Here is a 25,747-nt window from a genome sequence, read left to right on the forward strand (position 1 = left end):
ACAGTATGTAGGAGAAACATTCCATAGTAAAACAGGTGTATTTCAGTATGCTGGACATGGAATAGACTATGATCAGAAACCACAGTATGAAGTAACAGCATTATTAACAAAGGACATACTAGTTACACTTGATTCTGAAACCAGACCTCTTTCCCCTGAATCTTTACCTGACTACAGGCCACTGTCACCTGAGTCACTTATCTCAATGGTGAATATGAGAACAGTATCTCCTACATCTGTCTCATCAGTCAATGAATACAGACCACTGTCACCAGACTCTCCAATTCCCCAATATGGGCAATCTGACCCAGTGGTTTTAGTGACCGCTTATCGATCTTCAAGTCCAGAATCTGTATTTTCTGACAGAGGAGATGATCCAATTCCAGTTCTTGCATTACTTTTTGAAAATAGACCATCTTCACCTGAATCAGTAGCATCAGCTGGAGAGCAAAGATCACTGTCACCCGACTCACCCATACCTGACTTCGGAGGATCACAATCTGTATCTGTACTTGCAGAAATAGGACACAGACCATCATCTGCTGAATCGTTATCCTCAGATACGGAATATATTCCAATGGCTCTTGACTCAGTAAGCACAGAGGATAGGTCAGAGTCACCAGAAGCTCTGTCGTCAGGAAAGGTTGATGCAAAGTCGATTTTACATTTGGAAACTTTGGCTGAATATGGCTCTGTGACTGAGATGGTTCAATCTGAAAATGTATTGCCATCTGGTGAACCCATACCTCTGAATTTGACATCTGCAATGCCACATACTTTCAATAATGAACAGCTAGATGCTAAATCACATATACTGACTAAAGAAACTAAGACAGTTACATCTGTATTAGACTATTTAACAGAAGATGTATCTCATGAGTCTTACCCAGGAGAAACAGAGGAGACAAAACCCAGCCTGATAACTGATAAGGCAAAAACTGTGAAAAGACGAAAATCTAAGAAATCAAGAAAAACTGAATGTGAAACTGCCAGTGATGTTACAAAATGTCAGGTAGTATCACCTGAATCTAGTATAGAAAAACAGCTGAAAGTGTCAAATGTAGCTGAATCTTCAGATCATATGTCACCTCTATCATCAGAAACTGTGTGTGATAATGGCATTACAGACCAACCTATACCAGTAAAGTCTACAGCCCCTATGCATGAACGTCATATGGATTTATCCCCAACAGCAGTCAGAGTGCCAGTATACAGACTTGTGTATGATGCAGAGCTTTGGAAGTTGATCTCACATATCCGTGACCCACAGTTTGTCGGTGAAACCTTCATGAGTAAAACAGGAGTCTTTGAATATGCCGGAAGTAGGATAGAGTATATTCAAACTGAACCACATATGACAGACGTGAATGACCGTGCTGGCCTACGATCAGAGCCTAGACCTTTACAAAGACATTTGTCACCGGAAGATTATTCTGATTTAGAATATAGACCCATGTCCCCTCAATCGCTGAGGTTGATGGCTGAATTGAGAGCAGATTCTCCACAGTCAGTAAGGAGTTTAGATGAGAACAGAGCGTTGTCTCCAGACTCACCCATTCCCCAGTATTTTGTGTCTGAACCCTTTAAATCTTATCACAGGTTATCATCAGCTGAGTCATTGTCAGATATGGAATTGGAGTCTGATTTACACAGTTCAAGGCTTTTTGAGGAGAGGCCAGAATCTCCTGATTCAATAGCATCTGGAAATGAATACAGAGCACTCTCACCCGAGTCACCCATTCCTGAGTTTAGCCTGGTTTTACCTGAGTCTGCAGTTTCCTGCAGAGGATATAGGTGCTCGTCACCCGAGTCATTATGTTCAGATGTAGAATATGGGGATATCTCATCATCATCATTATTCTATGAGGCCAGACCCTCGTCTCCAGATTCAGGTGATGAATATAGAGCAACCATGTACACAGAAAATGACAAGGAGCCTATCATGGAAAAATATAGACCAATGTCACCTGATTCTGAGTCAGAATTTAGACCACTGTCAGCTGACGAGCTTAACGTGATAGATCATTTCAGATCAGATTCCCCAGCGTCTTTTGAGGATTTTACAGCCTTTCCACCAGATTCTCCTGTTCCCCAATTCTTTACTTCACATGCTGAAGTTGTGCAGCCTGCTCTTCGGTCAACCTCACCAGAGTCAGTGTTGTCAAGTGTTGAATCAGAGACCGAATTGTGCAGCCCATGGCTTTTCAGTCAAGATAGACCCTCCTCACCTGATTCAGTAATATCTGTAAATGAAAACAGGGCATTGTCACCTGACTCACCCATCCCTGACTTTAAACTACCAATGACTGAGTCGGACACAGTTGCGTATAGATCCTCTTCACCAGAATCAGTGCTCTCAGATATTGAATATGGACATTCAGCTTCAGAGGCCCTTACAGAGCAGAGACCAGACTCGCCTGACTCTGTTGTGCTCAAGCCTGGAGAAGGGCCTGCAGTTGCTGCTCCAATGTTTAAAGTGATCCAGATACCAGTTTACAGACTAGTGTATGATGCAGATCTTTGGAAGCTGATCTCTCAAATTAACGACCCTCAGTATGTAGGAGAAACTTTCATGAGCAAAACTGGAGTGTTCGAATATGCCGGAACAAGGACAGAGTATGTAAAGATTGAGACGGATATGAAAGAGCTTGGTAGAGCCCTGTCACCAGACTCTGTGTCAGAGTATAGACCCCTCTCACCTGATGAACTGAGATCACTGGCTGTTCTCAGATCTGATTCCTTGGAGTCAGTGAAGTCCCTGGATGAATATAGGGCTTTGTCTCCAGATTCACCCATTCTCCAGTATTCAGTCTCGCTCCCTGAACCTTCATTTTCAGGTCATAGAATGTCATCACCTGAACCTGTATCTGACACTGAAACTGAGTTATTTGACACTACATTGTATCCTGTTGAGTTTAGGTCACTATCTCCTGAATTGATAGCATCAGTGAACAAACACAGGCCTCTCTCTCCTGACTCACCAATACCTGACTTTACACCAGTTTTACAGGAATCAGTTTCTATGTTTGGTGTATGTAGATCTTCCTCCCCTGAGTCAGTTACCTCAGATATTGAGTGTGCACCATTGATTTCTGATGAAACAGTCTATCCTGGTGCTCAGGATAGGCCGGATTCCCCTGAATCAGTGGCATCAGAGGCTGAGGAGAGACCATTTACACCAGAATCAATACCAGAGTACAGACCCTTATCACCTGAGTCAATGATGCTGATGGAAAAGATTAGGGCATCATCTCCTGAATCAACAACATCAGTCAATGAGTTTAGATCTCTGTCACCAGACTCTCCTGTACCACAGTATACAAACTATGTAGAATCAACCATGTCCATGACTGGAAGCAGACCATCGTCAACTCTTTCTGTAATGTCAGAATTTGAAATGGAGGTTTTGGACACACTCTTATTTTCAGTTAACGGGAGGCCATCTCCGCCTCATTCAATAGCATCTGGAGATGACCATAGGGCTCTCTCCCCTGATTCTCCCATTCCTGATTTCAGACAGGCTATTCTTCAACTAATGGCTTCAAATGCAGGGTGCAGATCCATGTCGCCTGAGTCGGTTATAGATATAGTGTCACTTGATTCTGAGTCAGAGGACAGGGCTTTCTCACCTGAATCAGTGATGTTAATGTCACATCTCAGATCATCTTCTCCTCAATCAACAGGATCTCCGAATGAATTTAGACCTCTATCAGCTGACTCTCCCATTCCTGATTTCAGACAGGCACTACAAGAGTCTATCATGTCACATCTGGGAACCAGGTCCTCTTCACCTGAGTCATTGTCCTCTGATTTAGAGATGGAACCTGAATTAACATTCACAATGTTCTCTGAAGAGAGAGCATCATCTCCTGATTCAATGTCCTCAGTTAATAAACACCGAAGACTTTCACCAGATTCCCCCATACCTCAGTTTGAACACGTATTACCAGAGTCATATGCTGTTGCCATGGAATACAGGTCCTCATCACCTGAATCAGTAGCTTCAGAAATAGAATTTGCCTCTCACATTTCTCAGCTCTTTGAATTTCAGGATAGACCAGAATCTGTGGCATCAATTGACGAATACAGATGTTTGTCACCAGACTCCCCTCTGCCTCAGTACATACAATCTGAGCCTAGTATGTCAGTAGTAAGATACAGATCTGTATCACCTGACTCAATAAGTTCCGATATGGATGTGGAGGCTGATTTGTATAATCTGTGGCTTTTTGAGGACAGACCCGCATCTCCTTATTCTGTTGCATCTGGGGATGAGTTTAGACCTCTATCACCCGACTCTCCCATTCCTGAGTTTAGACAAGCAGTACAAAGTTCTGCTATCATACACATGGGAACAAGATCCTCTTCACTTGAGTCATTATGTTCAGATTCAGAGATGGAGCCTGAATTAGCTTTCACAATGTTCTTTGAAGAGAGAGCATCCTCTCCTGATTCAATAGCATCAGTCAGTAAACACAGAAGACTTTCACCAGACTCCCCCATACCTGATTTCAGACAGGCTATTCTTCAGCAAACAGCTTCAACGGCAGGGTACAGATCCATCTCACCTGAATCAGTTTGTTCAGATATAGAGCACAGGATTATGTCTTTAGCGGCACTATGCGATGAAGGTCGACCCTCCTCTCCTAATTCTGTAACATCTGGAGATGAATACAGGGCCCTGTCTCCAGATTCACCTGTACCCGAATTTAGAACAAGGTTACTTGAACTTCCATCATTTGTTGGTTTTAGACCATCATCTCCAGAATCTGTTACATCAGATATTGAGTATGCACCTTTGTTGTGTTCAACAATTGGCATTGAGGATAGAGCAGATTCACCAGAGTCATTCATTTCGGAAGTCGAGGAGAGACCTCTGTCACCTGATTCTGAGTCAGAGTACAGGCCTTTCTCCCCTGAATCAGTGATGTTACTGTCATTTATCAGATCATCGTCTCCTCAATCAACAGGATCACTGAACGAATTTAGGCCTCTATCCCCTGACTCTCCCATTCCTGATTTCAGACAGGCACTACGAGAGTCTATCATGTCACATCTGGGAACCAGGTCCTCTTCACCTGAGTCATTGTCCTCTGATTTAGAGATGGAACCTGAATTAACATTCACAATGTTCTCTGAAGAGAGAGCATCATCTCCTGATTCAATGTCCTCAGTTAATAAACACAGAAGACTTTCACCAGATTCCCCCATACCTCAGTTTGAACACATATTACCAGAGTCATATGCTGTTGCTATGGAATACGGGTCCTCATCACCTGAATCAGTAGCTTCAGAGATAGAATTTGCCCCTCTAATTTCTCAACTCTTTGAATTTCAGTACAGACCAGATTCCTCTCTATCTGTGGCATCAATTGATGAATACAGATGTTTGTCACCAGACTCCCCTCTGCCTCAGTACATACAGTCTGAGCCTAGTATGTCAGCAGTAAGATACAGATCTGTATCACCTGACTCAATAGGTTCTGACATGGATTTGGAGTCAGATTTGTACATTCCGTGGCTTTTTGAGGACAGACCAACATCTCCTTATTCTGTTGCATCTGGAGATGAATTTGGGGTTCTGTCGCCTGATTCACCTATACCTGAGTTCAGACTAGCAATACCTGAACCTGTTCTATCCACTGTTGGACACAGATCCACCTCCCCTCAATCACTATGCTCAGATATAGAATATGAGTCTATGTCTGAGACATCCATATTCTATGAAGACAGGCCCTCATCACCAGATTCGATAGCATCTGGGGATAAATATAGGGCTCTGTCACCTGATTCCCCCATACCTGAATACGGACAGGCAATACTTGAATGTATTACAAACACGTATCGATCAACCTCACCTGAGTCAATTGCATCCGATATTGAGTACATATTAAGTGAATACTTGACGTCTGTAACTTTTGATTCTGAACATAGGCCAGATTCCCCTGTATCTGTTACATCAGAGGAGGAAGAGAGGCCATTATCAGCTGAATCATTGACAGAATACAAACCCATGTCACCTGAGATGCTGACATTACTCAGAAATATCAGGTCAGTATCTCCAGAATCTACTGGATCTGTTGATGAACATAGGCAGCTGTCTCCAGATTCACCTCTTCCTGCTTTTACACAGAGTTTCCTTGAGTCTAGCACAATGGAAACTGGTTATAGGTCTTCATCACCAGAGTCCGTAACGTCAGACATGTTCTCTTCTTTGCTCGATGTGTCGTTCATTGAAAGCAGACCACAATCCCCCACGTCAGTGAAATCCGATGATGAATACAGATCACTTTCCCCTGACTCACCAATACCTGACTTTTCAAAGGCCATTGTAGAGTATTCCATGACTGTGAGAGATTTAACACCGGATGAATATTCCGATTCCGATGACTTAGTGCCAACTGTGGAGTCTTTTGTTAATGAACAGAGACCAGTGTCACCTGAGTCCATTGATTCAGAGGCAGATGAATTGCGACTATCACCGAAATCATTAGTAACTGAACTAAACATCCCAGTGACTGCTAAATCAACCACTGAAGTTTTAGCCACATCATCACAGGAATCAGCTGTTCTGGTTGCAGAGTATAACCTGGTTTATGAGGCTGAGATGTGGAAGCTGATTTCTCAAGTGCATGACCCTCAGTATGTGGGGGAAACATTCAGTAGCAAAACAGGGTTTATGAAATACGTTGGCAGCACATTAGAGTATGTAGAAACTGTTGAATACAATGAACTAGATCGAGAAGAAAGATTTCAAACCAATTATAGTGACTCTGCCACAGAACCTGTTTCAGAAATATCCTTAGTTTCTACAATAGAAACTACCCAGGTTGATCATGAAAAACTGTCTGCTGTTAGCCCGCAATTCACATCTGTCACAGTAGCTGTGCATTCACCACCACCAATGATTGAACACATGAGTTATTCGCCAACCACCCAATACAGACAGACAGAGGTTAGCTTTGAAAGAGCTGTCCCTCAGGCAGGTCTAGAGATGGGTGATGACCTGGGGGTTCTATCAGTGTCTGATCCTGTGGATGGTAATAGGCCTCTTTCCCCAGATTCCCTCGCAGACTACAATCCCACGTCATTTGAATCAGCCATGTTGACCGAAATGAGGGCATCATCACCAGAATCTAACATATCCATTGATGAGTTTAGAGCACTCTCCCCAGATTCCCCCTTGCCTGAATTTAGAAACACATTATCAGTCTGCATTACATCACTTAGGTCTGCATCGTCATCACCAGAATCTGTTGTATCAGATATAGATTACATGCCTTTGGGTTTGGAACATTTGTCCACTGAGCATAGGCCAACATCTCCAGAATCTTTGACGTCAGATGATCAGGCTGAGAAAGACAGACCTCTATCACCCGAGTCAGAATCTGAATATCAACCTGTGTCACTTGAGTCAGCTATGCAAATGCTTGACCAAAGAGTCTCCTCCCCAGAATCGACACATGAGCATACTGAAAACAGGCAGCTATCTCCAGACTCACCTGTCCCTCAATTTACTGTGTCACTGGTGGAATACACCACCACATGGACAACACACAGGTCATCCTCACCCGACTCAGTGAGTTCAGATTCAGAGTGCGAGGTGGTTGTCACGTCATCAAGAGCCATTGAAATTGAGAGGAGGCCGTCCTCACCTGAATCCATATCATCTGTCAATGAGTACAGACAATTGTTGCCTGACTCACCTGTACCCGAATTCATGAGAATATTATCATCCTATTTTGTGGATGTTGGCCCTGAAGAAATGTCATCTTCGCCTGTGTCTTTGTCATCAGACAGTGAGTTTGAACCAACTCCGTTTGATTACTGCATTGATGATAGTCTAAGGCCATGGACGCCGCAATCTGTTGATTCAGAAGAGGCGTCAGATTTAGGTTTGGAGCAGAAAGAGTGTTTAGTCTCTGAAGCAGAACATTTGAGTCATATGACACCTGTTTCAACGGTTGAACAACTTCCACTGGCTCGAGACGAAGGGCTTGTCGACCCATTACTAACTTCAGCTAATGAGTCAAAGATTGAGGACGGACATTTCAAAACAGATGGTCAAAAGATAACTAGATCAGAATCAGAAGCAATATCTGCATATGAGGAAAAGCTACACCACGAATCAGCACACACTGGAAAGATGTTAACTTTGCAAACCACTCTAAGTGAGGAAGAGTTGGGGAAGATACATGAAGACAGTCCCATCCACCCATCACCAGTGAAGGCCCAGGACATAAAAGAAACAGGAGAGGAAATCCTGTACGCCAGTGCTGGTGAACAAACTCACACAACTGCCACACAGAGGGTAAGAGAAAGAGCATGGCCGTCTTTGCGAGGGGTTGCATCACTTGCCACAGAGGAACACATTAACATGTCACTTGAATGGAGGACACTAACCGTGTGGTTTTTAAGGATGTGTCTGGATGAAGTGAGATCACAAAATTGAGTGTGCTCTGTTTTGTAACATGTGTGCAAAAAGAAATTAAGTGATTACTAATTTCACTCAACAGCTCACTCTTTTCTTGCATTCAAGTTATTATAGTCAAGTCACACATCTTATGTCTAACCAGATGTTGCTTGGTGGAAAATAATTGTAGTTTCTTTGAATGGTGATGTTAAACTGGTGAAAATGTGAAGTGAAGTTAATGGTGCATGCACCAAGTGTATACGTAATATGTTCTTAATCAGATGGTAACTGACATTCATTTACAGGGTTCACCTCAAACAGCAAAGGAAACACAGTTGCAGACAGAGAATAAAGTAGAAAACAAGCTGCTGCCCACTGCAACAGAGACACAAGAACTCGATCAGTCATCAGACCAATCGCATGGTTACTCGGACTGGGAGCTGTCCCAGTCCAGTGAGCTTTTTTCACCGATGTCAAGTTCCTTTCTGGTGCCACCAGATTATGATGCCATATTTTCAGGACGTCAGGCCCCGAGAGCTTCTGAATGTAGCCGAGGCTCTCCGACAGACCTGAGTCCAGTCTCCCCGGTGTTCAGTGATCCCTCTTCAGCTCAGGGTGTCACTCAGGCCACCCCCAAGGAAACCGCGGAAGACTTACAGTTCTCTCCAGGCTTCAGGGAAGTCCTCTCAGAGTTTGAAAAAACACTCTCTGAGTTTGGAACACAGGAGCCAAAAGTTTCAGAAGAAAAACTCCATGAGCGCCCAGAATCCTCGTTACACTCTGACTCTGATGTGGAGTTCTTTGACTGCCATCAGGGCCTCTCAGAATTGTCTGAAACAGAATATAACCTGGAACCTGAGATCAGCTATCGGATCTCTGAGCCCCCATCCCCTATGCCTGGTAGCAGCCCTGAAACTTGTTTCTTTCAAGAAAGCCCCCCTGAATACGCAGGCCAGTCGTTCCTTCGGGTGGATCATCGCAAGCGCTTCTCGTCGGGCAGGGAAGGCCTCAGCGACTTGACTTATGATTCAGAAGGTGCAAAAGAATACAGAGCAGAGAGGAACTTGCCTGCATGTGAGGAGCTACCCTCCAGAGATGATGCAGGCTTTGATGATGATGATGATGATGACTTTCTGGGAAGGGTAAGAGGTCAAGCATGAGCTCACCGCTGCCCTGGTTCGTGTCCTGCCTGCTCGGGCTGCTTGCAGTGGGGCTGCACTTGACATTAAGAAGGCTGCCAAACTAAAACACACAGCTTAAGAGTGTTATTCAAAGAATTCAACTAGGAGGCTAATGAGTGCCATGTTTGCATGTGTGCATTCACCTACTGTACATCAACGCAATAACAGAAAAGGTCTAACAACAACTTTGAGGACAGAATAGAATATTGGATGGTGATTGGTGACTGAGTTGGTGTGCTGTGTTGACAACAGCCCATTTTGAACTAAACATTGACCTTCACAGGGTGTTGTGACATAATAGATTGTGTAATAACGCTGTATAAGCCACTTTCACATTGGTTTTACCCTTTTGCTCATTTTGATTTTGGCTTGTTGTCATTTCCATCCACGCATGTCCGTTTTGGTCAAACATTGATATATCCATCTGTACCTTCTCTTCATCTTCTTCCAATGTTGCGTTATCCATAATGTATACAATATTATTTTATACCCTCATCTATTGGTTTTAAAGAACCTCTCTGTCAAACTAAACTACGAAAGCCATTGCTCAAACCAAGAGAAAAGAAGGGACAGGTTTTGCCTGCTATAGTATAGTATATGCCTGCGGTGACACTGTACACACATGTCCTATTGACACATACCAGCTGTGTGCTGTCTCTCAGGAGATAGAAGAGGAGCTAGGGATGCTGTCCTCTGATAGCTCAGAGGAGGAGGTGATAACTACCAGGGTGGTCCGACGCAGAGTTATCATCCAGGTAAACCAGCATGAGCATGTACAGGTGAAGGGATGCTGTTCGTCCCCGGTGTGCCGTGGTGTGATGCTAGGCTAGTTAGCATTTATTTAGTGGTTGCTGTTTCTTTCATGCAGCATTGACTTAACAGGTGTTGAGATCTACTTGATGGCTGCATCAGGTATCATTGGGAAAGACAACTATTCTTTACGGCCTATGGGGAAGCTTATGCCATTTTCTTTGTTCATTTCATTTCTGCATCATACTCATCCATTTTATTTTGTGGTGTTGCCAATGATCTTGCGGTTTTTCTGCACCCTATTGTCAACATTAATTTACTGTTGTCGAAATCTTGAAAATCAAAGTCTACACAGACGGCATGTTTATATACATTATTTGTCCTGGTTTGAAATGTTTGGGTGATAACATAAACCAGGGTTCTCAGCCAGTCGGTTGCAAGATATTCTGACAGCATCCCAATCCAAACAACTTTAAATGAGCACTGTTATGTTGTGTGTAATATATATATATTGGGTACTGACTTCATGGTCATTGTAAAATCCAAAGCCTCAGTATGCAACTAGTTGAGAATCCCGGGTATAATGTGTGTAATGCTTAAATTGTAGCATAATTTACCTAACGGTGTGCTTGGTCCATGCAGGCGGATGATTTGCCAGACATCCTACCACAGACTGTGACGGAGGAGAAGTACACAGATGAGCACGGAAACATTGTCGTCAAGAAGGTACAATAATGTTTTCTTGCCTAACCACATGAACCCTAGCATCCCTATCCTGGGCATGTCATAATAGTTGAACATTCAGCAAAAATCTTCAAACATTCAGCAAAAATAGCAGATCTTAATCTGCTATTTTTGCAATTTAATGTACAACTAAGTAGGGTTTAAGTGGTTAACACAATTAGTTTACACTAGACCATACCCGTAGGGGGATATGAGCACCCAAAGTGTGCAGTTTGGCTTATGCGCTGTGAACAGACAGTTCATCAGGGATGGAAAGTGAGTTTGTAGTGTGTACACACACGCACATCCCGTCGGCGCGTTGTGGAGGCACAGAATACACACAAACACCCGCGCATATACAGATGTAACAGGAGCCACCCCCCGTCGCCAACACACACACGCGCGAGTATATATACACACACACACACACACACACACACACACACACACACACACACACACACACACACACACACACACACACCACGGTACATCCTCATGCGGCCCCGTCGCGAACACACACACACACACACACGACCGTGGCCTTCTTCTTGCTGCTTGTTTCACGCGCGAAACGCTGCTGTTTTCCAAGAGGCAATGTATGTGTGAAGGAGCTTCGTGTGGCCTTCTTCTTGCTGCTTGTTTCTCGCGCGAAACGTGGCAACCCTGATGTCCCATTGTTTGACACATAAACGCTATTAATAAGCGGAGATTTGTTGAAATTGAAAAAAGGAGCAGTTGTGTTCAGATGGTAATGGTAAATGGCTGTGTGCAAAATCAGATCAATTGCTCCAGGCAGTGAGGAGAACGGGCGCACATTTTTGCTCTCAGAGGTTACTAGAATTATAGGAGGATGATGCTACTACCTTGCATTAAAGGTACACTATCATGATTTTCAACATTATCTCCATATTTATGTTGTATTTGTTCTATAAGAATTTGTATTATTTATTCATAGATAATCAAAGAAATTAACTGCACATCACCACCATTATAGATTCTATTTAATGATTGATAACCTCGATCACACAGCATTGTTGTATCATAATGCTCATCAACCACTACCCAGAGATAGTGTAGTGGTTAAGACCCTCATCAATGGAGAAACATGTCCTGGCCTAGGACTGAACCCTGTTAGATGCTTTCCTGTGCTTAACCTAATCTGTGTTTCTGTTAAGTGTCTCAGAAAAGATAATCACAGCGTGAATTGCACTGCTCAATCCTCTCCATGGCACCTCTTGAAAAACCAATGGTCGAGTGATGTTTTCTAGTCAGCCATGAAGGAAAAGGTGTCCTGTTTAAAACTCTGTCCTCTCCACCAGATCACGAGGAAGGTTATTCGTAAGTATGTGTCTGCGGACGGAGTGGAGAGACAGGAGGTGACCATGGAAGGCTCTCCTCAGGAGATGGTGCCCATAGAACAGGGAGACCTAGTGTCCAGAGTGGTGAAGAGAACTGTGGTTCGCAGCGCGGGAGATCAGGCAGAGGTCAGTGGCATGATCTATGACAGTCTATTGACACTTTTATGACCTTATTTGTTGCCTTGGTATTCAAACATTTGCAACACAGATGTTGTTGTTTTTTACTCTCAGACTGTACAGATAAAAATGTCCATGATAATGTTACAGTAGATAAAAGTATACATAGTAAAATCGTCCTGTAAAAACCCAAATGGACCCATCCATTTTAACACAGAGGATGTAACTGTGTATATTATTGCACACAAGGTACAGCCAAATATACATAAGTGTTACAGATCAATCATGTAACTTCATTTCCACTGACTTAGACAAAATGCTTTGACCTCTGATTGCAGCTGACCTTCTCGGAGCCCCTGGCTCTGGGCACCGCCACCGCCTCTGAGTTTGAGGCGGAGCCGGTACAAGGTCGGAAGGTCAGCAAGGTGGTCAAGACGACGGTGGTGAAAGGCGAGAGGATGGAGAAGCAGACGGGTGACGCCTCATTGGCTGCCGACCTCCCTTCAGCCAGAGAGGACTTTGAGAAGGTCAGTAGAGGACTAGCCCACATTCCTGTCAACTCTACCGCAGGATCTGGGGCTTGTTTAGCGTCCTTAAGCCTAGTTTAGTCCAAAGATTCGAGACATAATTAAGTTGGAGGACGATTTATGCTTTGGTAAGACTGTTCTAAAATAACCAATCTACAAACTCACAACACATCACAGATGCAACGCGCTGTGAGCTTGTAGATCTGATTTTTGGCATGCGGCATGATGAAGCATAGGTTAACTTTGCAGAGAAAAATCAGTGGCCTGAATTACCCCTTAGACAATATAAATGAAGACAAGGGTTAAAATATCAATAAAATAACATTTCAGTCCATCTAGGACTCATTTTGATCCATCCACTTTGATCCATCCACATGGACTTGAAGAAAATCCACATGAAATAGTGTTTGTGATGTTTTAATGTATGTTTAATTGTCCAGGAATTATATTATCTTCACTGACAGTCCAACATCATACCTTGATTTGCAAATAGTGGCGCCAAACGGTATATGCCATATTTTCATATTACCTGTTGATAACTATTGTCAAAGATGTTTTTGAACTTGAAGAACAAGGGAAAGCTATTTCTGTTGCAATCCTACTGTAGTGTTTTATAATTCCACTTGCTCCTTCTTCTCATCTTTCTCTCCTTGTGTCCTCCCTGGCTGTCTCCTCCAGGCACTGAGTTATGCGGGAGGCTTTGGGAAAGTCCTCCTGCCTCATTTAGTAGAGAGACAGATTGTTCAGGACGACGGTTCTGTGGTCAAAAGGTTCGACTACTAGAGCATGGTGGAGTGTTTAGAAACGCCCTGAAAGACATTCATGTTGACTTGACAACTAAAACAAGGCTTTACAAAAAAATAACTAACTCTGTTATGTGTTCACAAAACTAACTAAAACAAACAAAAATCCCAGCAAATGCCTTTAGTTTTTGTCTTTGACAATTTATTTATTTATAGTATTTTTGAATCTCCCCCCTGACAAATACCCCAATAAAAAACTAAAACATTCCATAAACTAAACTAGCAAAACTGCTTTAAAAATTAATTAAAACTAAACAGAAATTAAAAAGAAAAAGTCAAAAGGACTGTCAAAAGGTGTGTGTGTGTGTGTGTGTGTGTGTGTGTGTGTGTGTGTGTGTGTGTGTGTGTGTGTGTGTGTGCGTGTGCGTGTCGTAGCCAATGCAGGCCGGGACTTCGGACGTGTCAATTTCCCATGTTGTCTTGCATGGCTGTGCTGGTTTCCTGTTGAGTAGTTCATTTGACGTTGGAGTATTGGCCCACTGAAAGGAACTGTTGTTGAACTTGAACTCCAATCTTCTGATAAATTGGACTAAAATGGAAGCGAGCAGTAAAACCTCCGCTTCTGATGTGGTTGAAGCGCTTGTGACCATTCCCTTACATGGAAGCATGGTGTGACTTTAACCAAAGGTTGATGTATAGCCTAAAGTGTTGCTTATAGAGTGTCTGCATGGTTCAGGTTACAGTATAGTCCCTTCATACTGTCTAACCCAGTGGTTCCTAAACAGTGTGCTGAGGCACAATGATGTGCCTTGGGATTTTGTGACAGCCACACATTATTATTGCCATATCAATTATACAAAATATTATTAGCATTATTTTTTGTATTTACTAATATCAGTACTTTGTGCTCATATCCTAATACAGAGACAAAACATAATAATAATAATAATAATAACAAGGTTTTAACCACTTTCAACCTTCCGTCCCTATTTTGGGCATGTCATCATATACAGTACGAAATGTTTAATATTACATTTTTGCTTTTTAAAAGTTTTAATGTTTTCACAGCTTTTCTAAGATACTGCAAATAGCAGATCTACAAGCTCACAACCCATCTCATGAGCTTGTAGTTTGGTTATTTTTGCTATTTCCGAAATTTTTTGGAAGTATGAAATAAGGATTAAATGGTTAAACAATTTTTTTTCCCCTAAATAAAAACAAACATTTATAGAGTGATACAGAGTTATGACATATAACCTGTTATAGAGGCTATTTTGCATGGATATGAACACAGGTGTGCCTTGAGATTTTGATTTGCCCTTTGGTGTGCCCTGGGAGACGATGCGTTTGAAAGACACTGACGCCATGGTTATTCGCTCTGTCCTTCTGTGTGCACAGAACCCAGATGCGTAAGTCCCGCACCCAGAAGAGGACGGTGGTGAGGGACGGCCAGGGGAAACATGTGCACCTGGAGCGGCTGGACGACACCCCCGAGGCCCTGAAGCCCGACGCCCTGCAGCGACACCTGCATCTGCTGCTCCAACGCTACTGTGACGACAACCCCGAGGAAGAAGAGGAGGAGGAGGAGGAAGGAGATAAAAAGGAGGAGAAATACGAGTGATAGGTGGATTCTACGGCCTGACACACCTGGATTCGAACCCTGGTCTCCCGCATGGGTAACCAAACATCCACCGCTCATGCAATGGGGAAACCACCCCCCCCCCATTCCACGTGAGGCTCCAAGCCAATGAGTCAGGCTTCTTACCCATTAAACGCTTGAGAATAGGAAGAGATCCTTTTTTTTGGCCGCGAGACCCCTAAATCGTTCACTTTAACAGATAAACCTGCGAGCTGTCCAGTAGTGTCTATCCTGTGGGGAAACTTCGGAGGGAGCCAACTACTAGATGGTTCCATTACGTTTTCACTTCTGGGCTGCTACTGTGCTGCACCCTGTGTACTGTAACACACCCGGGTTTGAAACTAGGTGGTTAAACTGACTCGTCCCCCGCTAACCCCACATGTCCCCTCACTGCCCTACACAGAATCCTATGGTGATGTAAGCTACCCCAGGCTGCCATGGTTTCCCATCCCTGTAACATTTTGCTCACTCTTTATCATGAATTGTCACTGCACACAAGATTTACATCTTTTTGTTATGATTGTCGTCCCCCCTCCATGGCAAATAAAGGAGCACTATTCTTGTTTTATTTTGTGCTTTAACTCTTATCTTCTGACTTCCTGTTTCGTTTGCTCATCTTGTGACCAAAGATAGCTACCCTGTATTTTGTCGGGTGACTTATGATGTCGAGATTTTTCGTGGTTATCCTTGCTTTTTCTCCCCCTACTGTTGTTTTTGAGCTACTGCAGTCTGATTAAAGGACAACACTTAACGAACGCAATGGCGGATCAAAGTTGAGTGGCATCTTGGGACGTTTGCCTCATGCACAGGCCTCTTCTGGAAGAACTACTGTAAAAAAAAAAAACATTTGTACATAGAGGAGAAGGGGAAACAAATCATGCTCGGACTGGGAAGCATAAAAATGTAAAAGCATTTAATACATTAGCCCACCTTTACCTGCTGTACATGTACTGTGCACCAATCAGAATCGCTCTGCTCTTCAAAGGTGTTTTAAGTCACAGATCGCCACCACAACGATGAGATTAATGTTACATAGAAAATAGAACAAATGAAGCCGCAGCTTTGGCAAGATGACACCAAGAGGACTGAATGTGTAAATCTTCCATTGATGACTGTAGGAGTCACTGAACCTCCCTAACTAGTGTATTTGAAAACCTATACTCATTTCATAGCCATGTACCTGCGCACGTCTCCAAACATGCTCTGTTAATGTTAGAATCCATGTTCTGGAGTAGGCTTGCGTGTAGATTTCTTTACCACGTGGGCTTTGTGATTGCAACTCCATCGTCTCGCCATGGCGTTGCCGCCTGTCATTTACTTTCTATGTGTCTTGTCTTTGTTACGTGATGTGCATTCACCTATTCTTCCGAGCGGTGTATCAAAAGCTGCCACCCGTGTGTGTGTGTGTGTGTGTGTGTGTGTGTGTGTGTGTGTGTGTGTGTGTGTGTGTGTGTGTGTGTGTGTGTGTGTGTGTGTGTGTGTGGATAGACCATAGCATCCTCGCCGGCATCGTTAACCTGACATGTGAAAGAAAGTATTGATCAGGAATGTTTCTTTTAATTACATTTTTGTCATTTTATTCAATTTGCAGAATAAGCACTTCTCCTGCTGTAGGCATGGTGTACAACATATATAGGTTGACCCCTCTGTTCACCCTCAGTGGAACAGTGGAACCCATATGATTGTCTTTGATCCAGCCTGTTATGATTGTAAACTGGGAAGAGTATAGACGGATGGCACGCTGAGTGATGTGACGCTTTATTTGATCTGCTGTTGCTGATTCCATTTTGCATTGTTCATCGTTGGTATCAGACATCATCATCACTTAAACCCTTTACCTTGTTGACTGGTGTCCCCCAGAGGTCTATACTAGTCCATACCATATCTCTTCGCTGAAAATAGGCAATCTACAAGCTCACAACTTCATCTTGTAGATCTGCTATTTTTGCAGAATGTTTGCCTATTATGGCATGCGCAGAAAAACTAGGGTTCAAGTAGTCAAATTCTGTCTCAGAATGACTGTCTCAGTTCAACAGATTATTGCTGATGATAGCATTTAGTCTTGTTTCAAATATTTTTATTGTGAAGCGCTGCAGATACATCACAGAATAATTGTTTTTCTTTTAATTCTTTATTTATTTATTGGCAGCCCTTAGTGATCCTTCAGCGTCTGAAGCTGAGGGTGGCGTGTATGTTTGTGTGTTTGAATGTGTTCTGAAGTAATGACAAACAAGAGGAAAATGAGAACTTTGGGGGAGTTGAACGATAACTTGCCATTGTACACGACACTTTGTGTTTTATTTGAATTCTGGTTTGCTGTGAACGCTTTCACCAGTGCAGACATCAAATGACACTCTGGCATGGAAATGTGTTGGTGTTATTTACAGTACAGATTTGATCTATGTAACAATACAATCCTCACGTTGCCATTTACTTTGAGTGTGATCAAAAGCGCAAATAAAAATGTGTGGTCGGAAACAAAAGACCTTTGATTTGATAAATCAGCATCTTGTTTCCATGGTGATAATATATACATATTTACAGTTCCAAAATATCTATGCGGGCATGTATTAGTTATCAAATTATTACTAAAAAGAGAAAAAACAAAACTGAAACGCTAACATGGCATAGCTGTGTGTACATGACAGAAAATAAAATTGTACATGTGTCAAATGTGGACTGAGTAACTGTCATTCTTTCAAAGGTGGATCTGTCTTTTTTAGTGCAACTCAAAGGAATGTACAACTGATGAATGGAGGCTGTTCTGAAAGGATGAACGTCGAAGGGGGCGTGGTCTAGGACATTGGTTCTCAAAGTGGGGTCCGGGGACCCCCAGGGGTCCTTGGGGGTTGCTGTGGACAACAGTCTCCTGGTATGAAAACACACAATGATCATCATTTATTGCACATTTATCCCACTGTTGAGGGCCTCAACAGTGGGATAAAAATCAATATGGTAACGTCTTATGCAAATGAGCCATGCGGTCGAATGTAAACAAATCCCTAGTGCAGTCTGGATCTGTCATGGCCGTCATGGATGAACTTCAACCTGGTGTTCGCACTTTCTCCATTTTTGACCCGTTCATCTACATAAATGTTCGGATTTCAAATATAAGGTTTTTGACCCTGGCGAGGGTGAGAGTTGAACCTGTAACCTTCTATTTGTCATGCAGGTGCTCTATCCATTGAGCTATGGCTGGCACTTCAAGCAATATGGTGGTTCTCAAAAATGTTCATGTGAAGGACCCGCAAATTGATATGAATTTGGCAGCATACCCCAATCTGAAATGTAGTGCCTAAGGGCTCCCATAAGAAAGATTTGTATTTAAAACTTATTAAAATTAATTCAAAATTTGGCAAGATTCTTTAAATATCATGGATAACTTCAAACAACTGGAAATCAAACCTGTGACCTCTTGGTACCCAGACTGGCTCTTAACCCAGTGAGCCACCATACACATGTTGGGTTCTGAAAGCAAAATGGATAATGACACAAAAGCCAGAGCTTTAAAAACAAAGTATTCCAGTTTTGTCAAGATGTTGCGGAGACTTTGACAGGGCCAGGATTCAAACCTGCACCCTTTTGTTTTGAGGCGGGCTCTTACCCAGTGAGCCACTGTGCTTACCTGAATATGCCGAATTGTTAAATAAAAAGCATTTTAATTCGATTGGTGGTCATTTCCCCCGTATTTTCTACATATGCTTTCAACTACGTGACCCTATCAGCTGGGAGGTGTATTGCACTCTGATACATTATCTAGTAGTTCCTAGTAGTTCCTTATAATAATTATAACATTATTATTATGAATAAATATAACATAATGTGCATAAACACGTTGATGAATACATTTGACTTAAAAAAAATTACGTATTTTGGTCTCATCTTGTTGCCATGCCACCTGCTGGCCGAAAACGACAAAGACTCTCCCGACCAAAGTTGGCAAGACACACCATCTCCGGTTTACTTCCCGTATCTGCGAGAAGTGGGCGGACCATAGAGGTATTATAATATAACGGGGCGGACGCCTTTTTAGGAGACAGGAAGCAGGTTGGAGTCTATTCCACTGGTGTATGGTGGGTTCTAACGTTGACCGGGCCAGATCCTTAAACCCCCCTCCCCCCGAGGGGGGTTTAAGAATCGGAAAACGGAACGCTCGTCCCAAAACACACTGCCCCATTTTTTTCCGCGGACAGAGGCCGCCGGTTTAGACACGGGGCAGGGTGTTTCAGGACGACGGTTCTTCTTCTATTACATTTCTGAATGGAGAGCATTAACAATTCGGCCGAATGCAAATGAGCCCCATTTGAAAACAAAGGCGACTTAAAGGGTGAGGGGCTGCTAATGTTGTTATGTTGATTTTGTTTGGGGAGCAGGGTTTTACAGACCGGGCCATGGCCTCGTTGGCCCCAATGAGAATACGCCTCTGGTCTATTCGTTCCAATGGAAGAGTGAACGGTGAACACAGCTTCTGAACCCATTCTTTTAGCCCCATGGTCACAGAACTAAATATTGGACCCGATCGTCACAAGTCATACAATATTCCCAAGATTTTCATACTAAAATAGCTTTTTTCAGAGAGACGAATCAGGTGAAAATCAACTTTATTACTGACCTTTCTCTGTCCCAGTAACACACACTCTCGCGGGATCTAGCACCAGTACCAGCCTAGCCTCGATCTCCAGGCTTTTATTGTTTAGTTTTGCTAAAAAATAAAAGCCTGGCCCAGCACGTCGGTGTACTCGGTATGAGGAAGTGTTTCACTTCCCAACCAACCAGAGTGCAGTGGGCGTCGCTCGTAATGTTGTGTTAACGGGGCGGGGGTTGACGGACAGATCGGTGAACCAATGGGGATCAGGCGCAATCTCTCGCCGGCTCTAACACCCGCCCCTCTATACACGAAATCAGGAGCGTTGGGGCAGTCTAGTACCAGCCTAGTACCAGGTCTCCTAAAAAGGCGTCTCCGCCCACTTCACGCAGATACGGGAAGTAAACCGGAGATGGTGTGTCTTGCCAATTTTAGTCGGGAGAGTCTTGGTCGTTTTCGGCCAGCAGGTGTCTGGCAACAACATGAGACCAAAACAACTCTATGAGAGAATGGCCACCGATCGGATATTTTAATCCAATCGGTGGCTTTTAGTTTTTATTGAACAATACGGAAAATACGGGTACTTATTGAGGGCCCGTACATTATTGTAACATCCGTGGCCATGGGGTAAACACTTTATATTTGAAATCTGAACGTTTATGTAGAGAGTATGGAGCAAAAAGTGAGAAAGTGCAAACACCAGGTTGAAGTTCATCCATGACCGTCGTAACAGACAACCATTATGTGATCCATGTCTAGAAAGCCTTTGTTTTCATTCTTATGAGACCGCATGGCTCATTTGCATGCACGTCAATACATTAGAAATGGCGGAAAGTAACTAAGTACATTTACTCAAGTAGCCTACTGTGCTTAAGTTACAATTTTGAGGTCTTTTTTAATACTTTATTGGAGTATTTCCAATCTTCAGTACTTTTACTTCTACTCCACATCTCAGAGGCAAATATTGTACTTTTACTCCACTACAATTATTTGAAAACTTTAGTTAGTAGTTACTTTGTAGATTTGGATTATTATTACAGAACATACATTAACCAACTATATACATTTCAGCCATTTGAAAATAGCAGATCTGTGTGTGTGTGTGTGTGTGTGTGTGTGTGTGTGTGTGTGTGTGTGTGTGTGTGTGTATATATATATATATATATATATATATATATATATATATATATATAATAGAAATATTAATATTCCATTCAGGTGAAGTTTTTAGATCATTTATTAGGAAGATTTCAGCAGAGAGACAGCATACAGATTATGAGAAGCAGGGCTCCGGCCCTGCTCCAGCAGCCCCTCGGGGCACAAGCCTCCCCGCACCTCATCTCACACAGTTCTTTATAGTCCACATTGTACCAAAGATGCTATTCTAAATGTTCATATAAGGTATGTACTAAAGATAAGAGAGACACAAACATAGCTACACAAATACAAATAGCTGTCACAGTGAGAGTAGCATGGGGGAAACAGCTCAGCTGTTAGATTGACAGCTGTAGCTGAGTTGGAATTAGCGAAACCTTGCTTCAATGAGAGAGATATATATATATATATATACATATATATGTCTGTCAGACATTTTTTATGATATAAAAAAAATCTGTAATATATTATCAAACATCTAACAACAATATGAACTATAGTGTTAACATAGAGAGAGTGACAATGACATATCATTGTGAAGCAATTATGATTCATAGTCACACTCTATTTCAGTAATATAATTCAATTGATTATATCTTATTGTATTTATTTCATTTTATTTGAATGCAGGGTCATTAAAATGAGTCCATATACAAACACATGTTGAATTAACTGTGGAAAAACTACTTGAAGAACAAGGCACTGGATTAGGTAAGCTTGGCTGTTAGCCTTGTCCCTACCAGGCTAACTTCACAGCAAAATTTCCATGGTAACTACGGTAGGATTGCGTACATTTTCTTTCGTGAAATCGAGTCATGGATAAACTTATCCAGGGTGCTCTGGCTAAACTAATCTGGCAAGATAATTCAGCTTTCATGAAACCGATTCATCGCTAATCCTGGCTAAATTAAGCCAGGATAGATGTTAAATGTTAGATGTTAAATGTTAAACCCCTAATTCTGCTTTCGTGAAATAGGCCCCTGGCTCGACAAAGCCTGGCTTGACAAGGTCTTGCTCGACAAAGTCGCTCCTTTTCAGCCTGGCTTGGCGTTCATGGAACGGAATAAACCAGGCTGTACGGACCAGACTTAATCCAGGCTTATTTAATTCTCCTTTCAATAGGCCCCAGGTTGAAAGAACCGCTGGCAATGATGTACCATTAACAGTGTTTGCTTCAATTGCTTGGCTTTGGCTTTTGAACTTCTCAGACAGTGCCATTTAGAGATACATGCAAAATTGCAAAATTCAGGACAAGGGCGCCTGTGTAAATCGGCATGCATGTCAACAGATTGTGTTGTGTGTGATGTTAGACCAGAGCTCTTGTCATCCTTTATGTGTTGAAGATGCCAGAGATTCTTTCATTTTTCTGTACCTTCAGGTTGTAGAAACACAGCATAAAGCTGTTGTGGTTTCCCCCAGGAAACAATGTGATAAGTGGAGACACACAGGAAGATGGGGGATATGAGCGAGAGATTTGTGGTTGTGCCGAGCGACGAATGCGACCCTTTTATCAACACAGATAGTGTCACAGGGAGCAACTATGATGGCAAGAACATGGTCCTCTTTGAAGAGGAGATGGACAGCACCCCTATGGTTTCATCTCTCCTCAATAAACTGGCAAACTACACCAATCTCACCCAGGGGGCTCAGGAATATGAAGAGGATGAAGATGAGGGACACGAAAAGAAAGCTTTCAGGCCCAATCAGATGGGGACCTTTATGGGCGTCTACCTGCCCTGCATCCAGAACACCCTGGGGGCCCTTCTCTTCTTGCGTCTACCCTGGATTGTTGGCACAGCAGGCATCATGGAGTCTCTGGCCATGTGGTTGATTGGCTGCTTATGCACCCTTCTGACGGCCATATCCATGAGTGCGATTGCTACTAATGGTGTTGTACCAGCTGGAGGCTCCTACTATATGATCTCCAGAGCTCTGGGTCCAGAGTTTGGTGGAGCTGTGGGCCTCTGTTCTTTCCTGGGAACAACCTTTTCCAGCTCTATGAGCATATTGGCTACTATAGAAGTTTTGCTGACTTACATCTGGCCTCAGGCGGCCATCTTTGTTTCCTTACAGAATAACATGCGTATTTACGGCACCTGTTGCTTGACGCTCATGTCCCTGGTTGTATTTGTTGGCTTGAAGTATGTAAACAAACTGGCCTTGGTCTTCCTCGCCTGTGTCATCCTGTCCGTCTTAGCTATATATGCCGGTGTTATCAAGACCACCTTTGAGCCTCCAGACTTCCCTGTTTGCCTGCTGGGGAACCGCACGCTACAGAACCAGGACTTTGACAAGTGTCTGAAGATGGAGATCATCGACAATGTGACAGTCACTACAAAGTTGTGGAGTCTGTTCTGCTCAGGGCGGGAGCTCAACGCCACCTGTGATGAGTACTTCCGTGTCAACGAAGTGAACATGCTACAGGGGATCCCCGGGCTGACCAGTGGAGTCATCTCAGACAACATGTGGAGTGACTACGGTCCACTTGGCATGTTATTAGAAAACAAGCATCTGACATCTATTCCAGTCACTGACAACTCCAGGGACACCTACAGGCCCTACTTGGTAAATGATATCACCACCTCTTTCACTCTGCTGCTCAGTATCTACTTCCCCTCCGTCACAGGAGTAATGGCCGGTGCAAACCGGTCAGGGGACCTACGAAACGCCCAGAAGTCTATCCCCATCGGAACCCTCCTGTCTATTGTTGCCACCTCCATCATCTACGCCACATTTATTGTGGTGTTTGGTGCCTGCATTGAGGGTGTTGTGCTCCGAGACAAGTTTGGTGACTCTGTGAAAGGGTCCCTTGTCATTGGCAAACTGTGCTGGCCCTCACCTTGGGCGATTATGATTGGCTCCCTTTTCTCCTCCTGCGGGGCAGGGCTTCAGAATTTGACCTCAGCCCCACGTCTGCTGCAGGCAATTGCCCGAGACGGCATAATACCCTTCCTACAGGTGTTTGGCCATGGAAAAGCTAATGGAGAGCCCACCTGGGCACTGCTGTTGACTGCAGGAATCTGTGAAATTGGCATCCTCTTTGCCTCCCTGGACGCTGTGGCTCCCATCCTCTCCATGTTCTCCCTGATGAGTTATCTGTTTGTCAACCTGGCCTGTGCTGTTCAGACCCTGCTCCGTACACCCAACTGGAGACCACATTTCAAATACTACCACTGGACCCTATCTTTCCTTGGTATGAGTATGTGTCTTGCTCTCATGTTCATTTTCTCATGGTCCTACACTATCATAGCCGTGGGCTTCGTTGGCTCCATCTACAAATACATTGAATACACAGGGGCAGAGAAGGAGTGGGGAGATGGGATCAGGGGCCTTTCTCTTAATGCTGCACACTATGCTCTTATGTCCCTCGAGGAGACACCACCACACACCAAGAACTGGAGTCCTCAGTTGTTGGTGCTACTTAACCTGGACTCAGATCTGGCTGTGAAACATCCTCGCCTACTGTCCTTAACCACTCAGTTGAAGGCAGGGAAAGGCCTGACTATAGTGGGGCACGTCCTGAAAGGAAATTATTTCACCAAGGACACTGAGGCCAAAGAAGCTGAGAAAAACGTCAAATTGTCCATGACAGCGGAACATACCAAGGGTTTCTGCCATGTTGTCGTATCGTCCAACCTGCGAGATGGCTTCTCTCACCTCATCCAGGCAGCCGGGCTAGGAGGTATGAAGCACAATTCTGTCCTGATGGCCTGGCCTCGCACCTGGAAGCAGTCCAATGAACAACAGTCCTGGAAGAACTTCATACAGACTGTGCGTGAGACCACAGTAGCCCATCAGGCTTTGCTTGTGGCCAAGAATGTGGACAGTTTCCCCTCCAACCAGGACCGTCTTGGGGAGGGCACCATCGACGTGTGGTGGGTGGTTCATGATGGAGGGATGCTGATGATGCTGCCCTTCCTGCTCCAACAGCACAAGGTGTGGAGGAAGTGCAAGATGCGCATCTTCACCGTGGCCCAGATGGATGACAACTCCATCCAAATGAAGAAGGACGTCCAGATGTTTCTCTACCAGCTCCGACTGGACGCAGAGGTGGAGGTGGTGGAGATGTACGACAGTGATGTCTTAGCCTTAACCTATGAGAAGACAATTCAGATGGAGCACAGGTCTCAGATGCTCAAAGAGATATCGCTGTTGAGGACGAGGAGGAAGAGAGAGGCCCAGCTGAGCCATCACCAAGCTGAGAACATGCCTGGGCGGGTCCATTTGACCCGGACTAAGGAGAAGCGCTTCATCGAGTGCCATCACCATCGTGAGCCCAACGGCAACATGGCCTTACATGACCTCTTCAACATGAAACCGAACCAGACTAACGTTCGTCGGATGCACACGGCAGTGACGCTGAACGAGCTGGTTGTCAACAGGTCCCAGGGAACCCACCTTGTCCTGCTCAACATGCCCGGGCCACTTAAGAACAAAGACGAGGACGCAAACTACATGGAATTCCTGGAGGTTCTTGTAGAGGGCCTCAACCGGGTCCTCTTGATCCGCGGTTGTGGTCGTGAGGTCGTTACCATTTACTCTTAACAAAACAA

At 43.7% G+C, this 25,747-nt stretch overlaps 2 protein-coding genes across 2 annotated transcripts in view; both read left to right on the top strand.

Moving 5' to 3' along the window:
- ank2b (ankyrin 2b, neuronal) overlaps positions 1–18,095 on the top strand; it is a gene marked incomplete at its 5' end in the record, with an annotated part of 109,875 nt that extends 91,780 nt beyond the window's left edge. Inside the window, 6 exons of the mRNA XM_080451935.1 lie at positions 10,257–10,349; positions 10,987–11,070; positions 12,390–12,554; positions 12,884–13,072; positions 13,751–13,842; positions 15,214–18,095. Coding sequence (XP_080308061.1) covers positions 10,257–10,349; positions 10,987–11,070; positions 12,390–12,554; positions 12,884–13,072; positions 13,751–13,842; positions 15,214–15,436 — 846 coding nt within the window. The 3' untranslated portion in view covers positions 15,437–18,095. The remainder of the gene's footprint in view (positions 1–10,256; positions 10,350–10,986; positions 11,071–12,389; positions 12,555–12,883; positions 13,073–13,750; positions 13,843–15,213) is intronic.
- Positions 18,096–22,646: 4,551 nt separating this feature from the next.
- LOC308101445 (solute carrier family 12 member 7-like) lies at positions 22,647–25,739 on the top strand (the record flags this gene model as incomplete). Its single annotated transcript, XM_080450864.1, has 1 exon — positions 22,647–25,739. The coding sequence occupies one exon, from the start codon at positions 22,647–22,649 to the stop codon at positions 25,737–25,739; it is 3,093 nt and encodes a 1,030-aa protein (XP_080306990.1).
- Positions 25,740–25,747: the final 8 nt, after the last annotated feature.

The sequence above is a fragment of the Gymnoscopelus braueri genome (assembly GCF_963280865.1).
Source record: "Gymnoscopelus braueri genome assembly, chromosome: 15".
Taxonomy (NCBI): Eukaryota; Metazoa; Chordata; class Actinopteri; order Myctophiformes; family Myctophidae; genus Gymnoscopelus; species Gymnoscopelus braueri.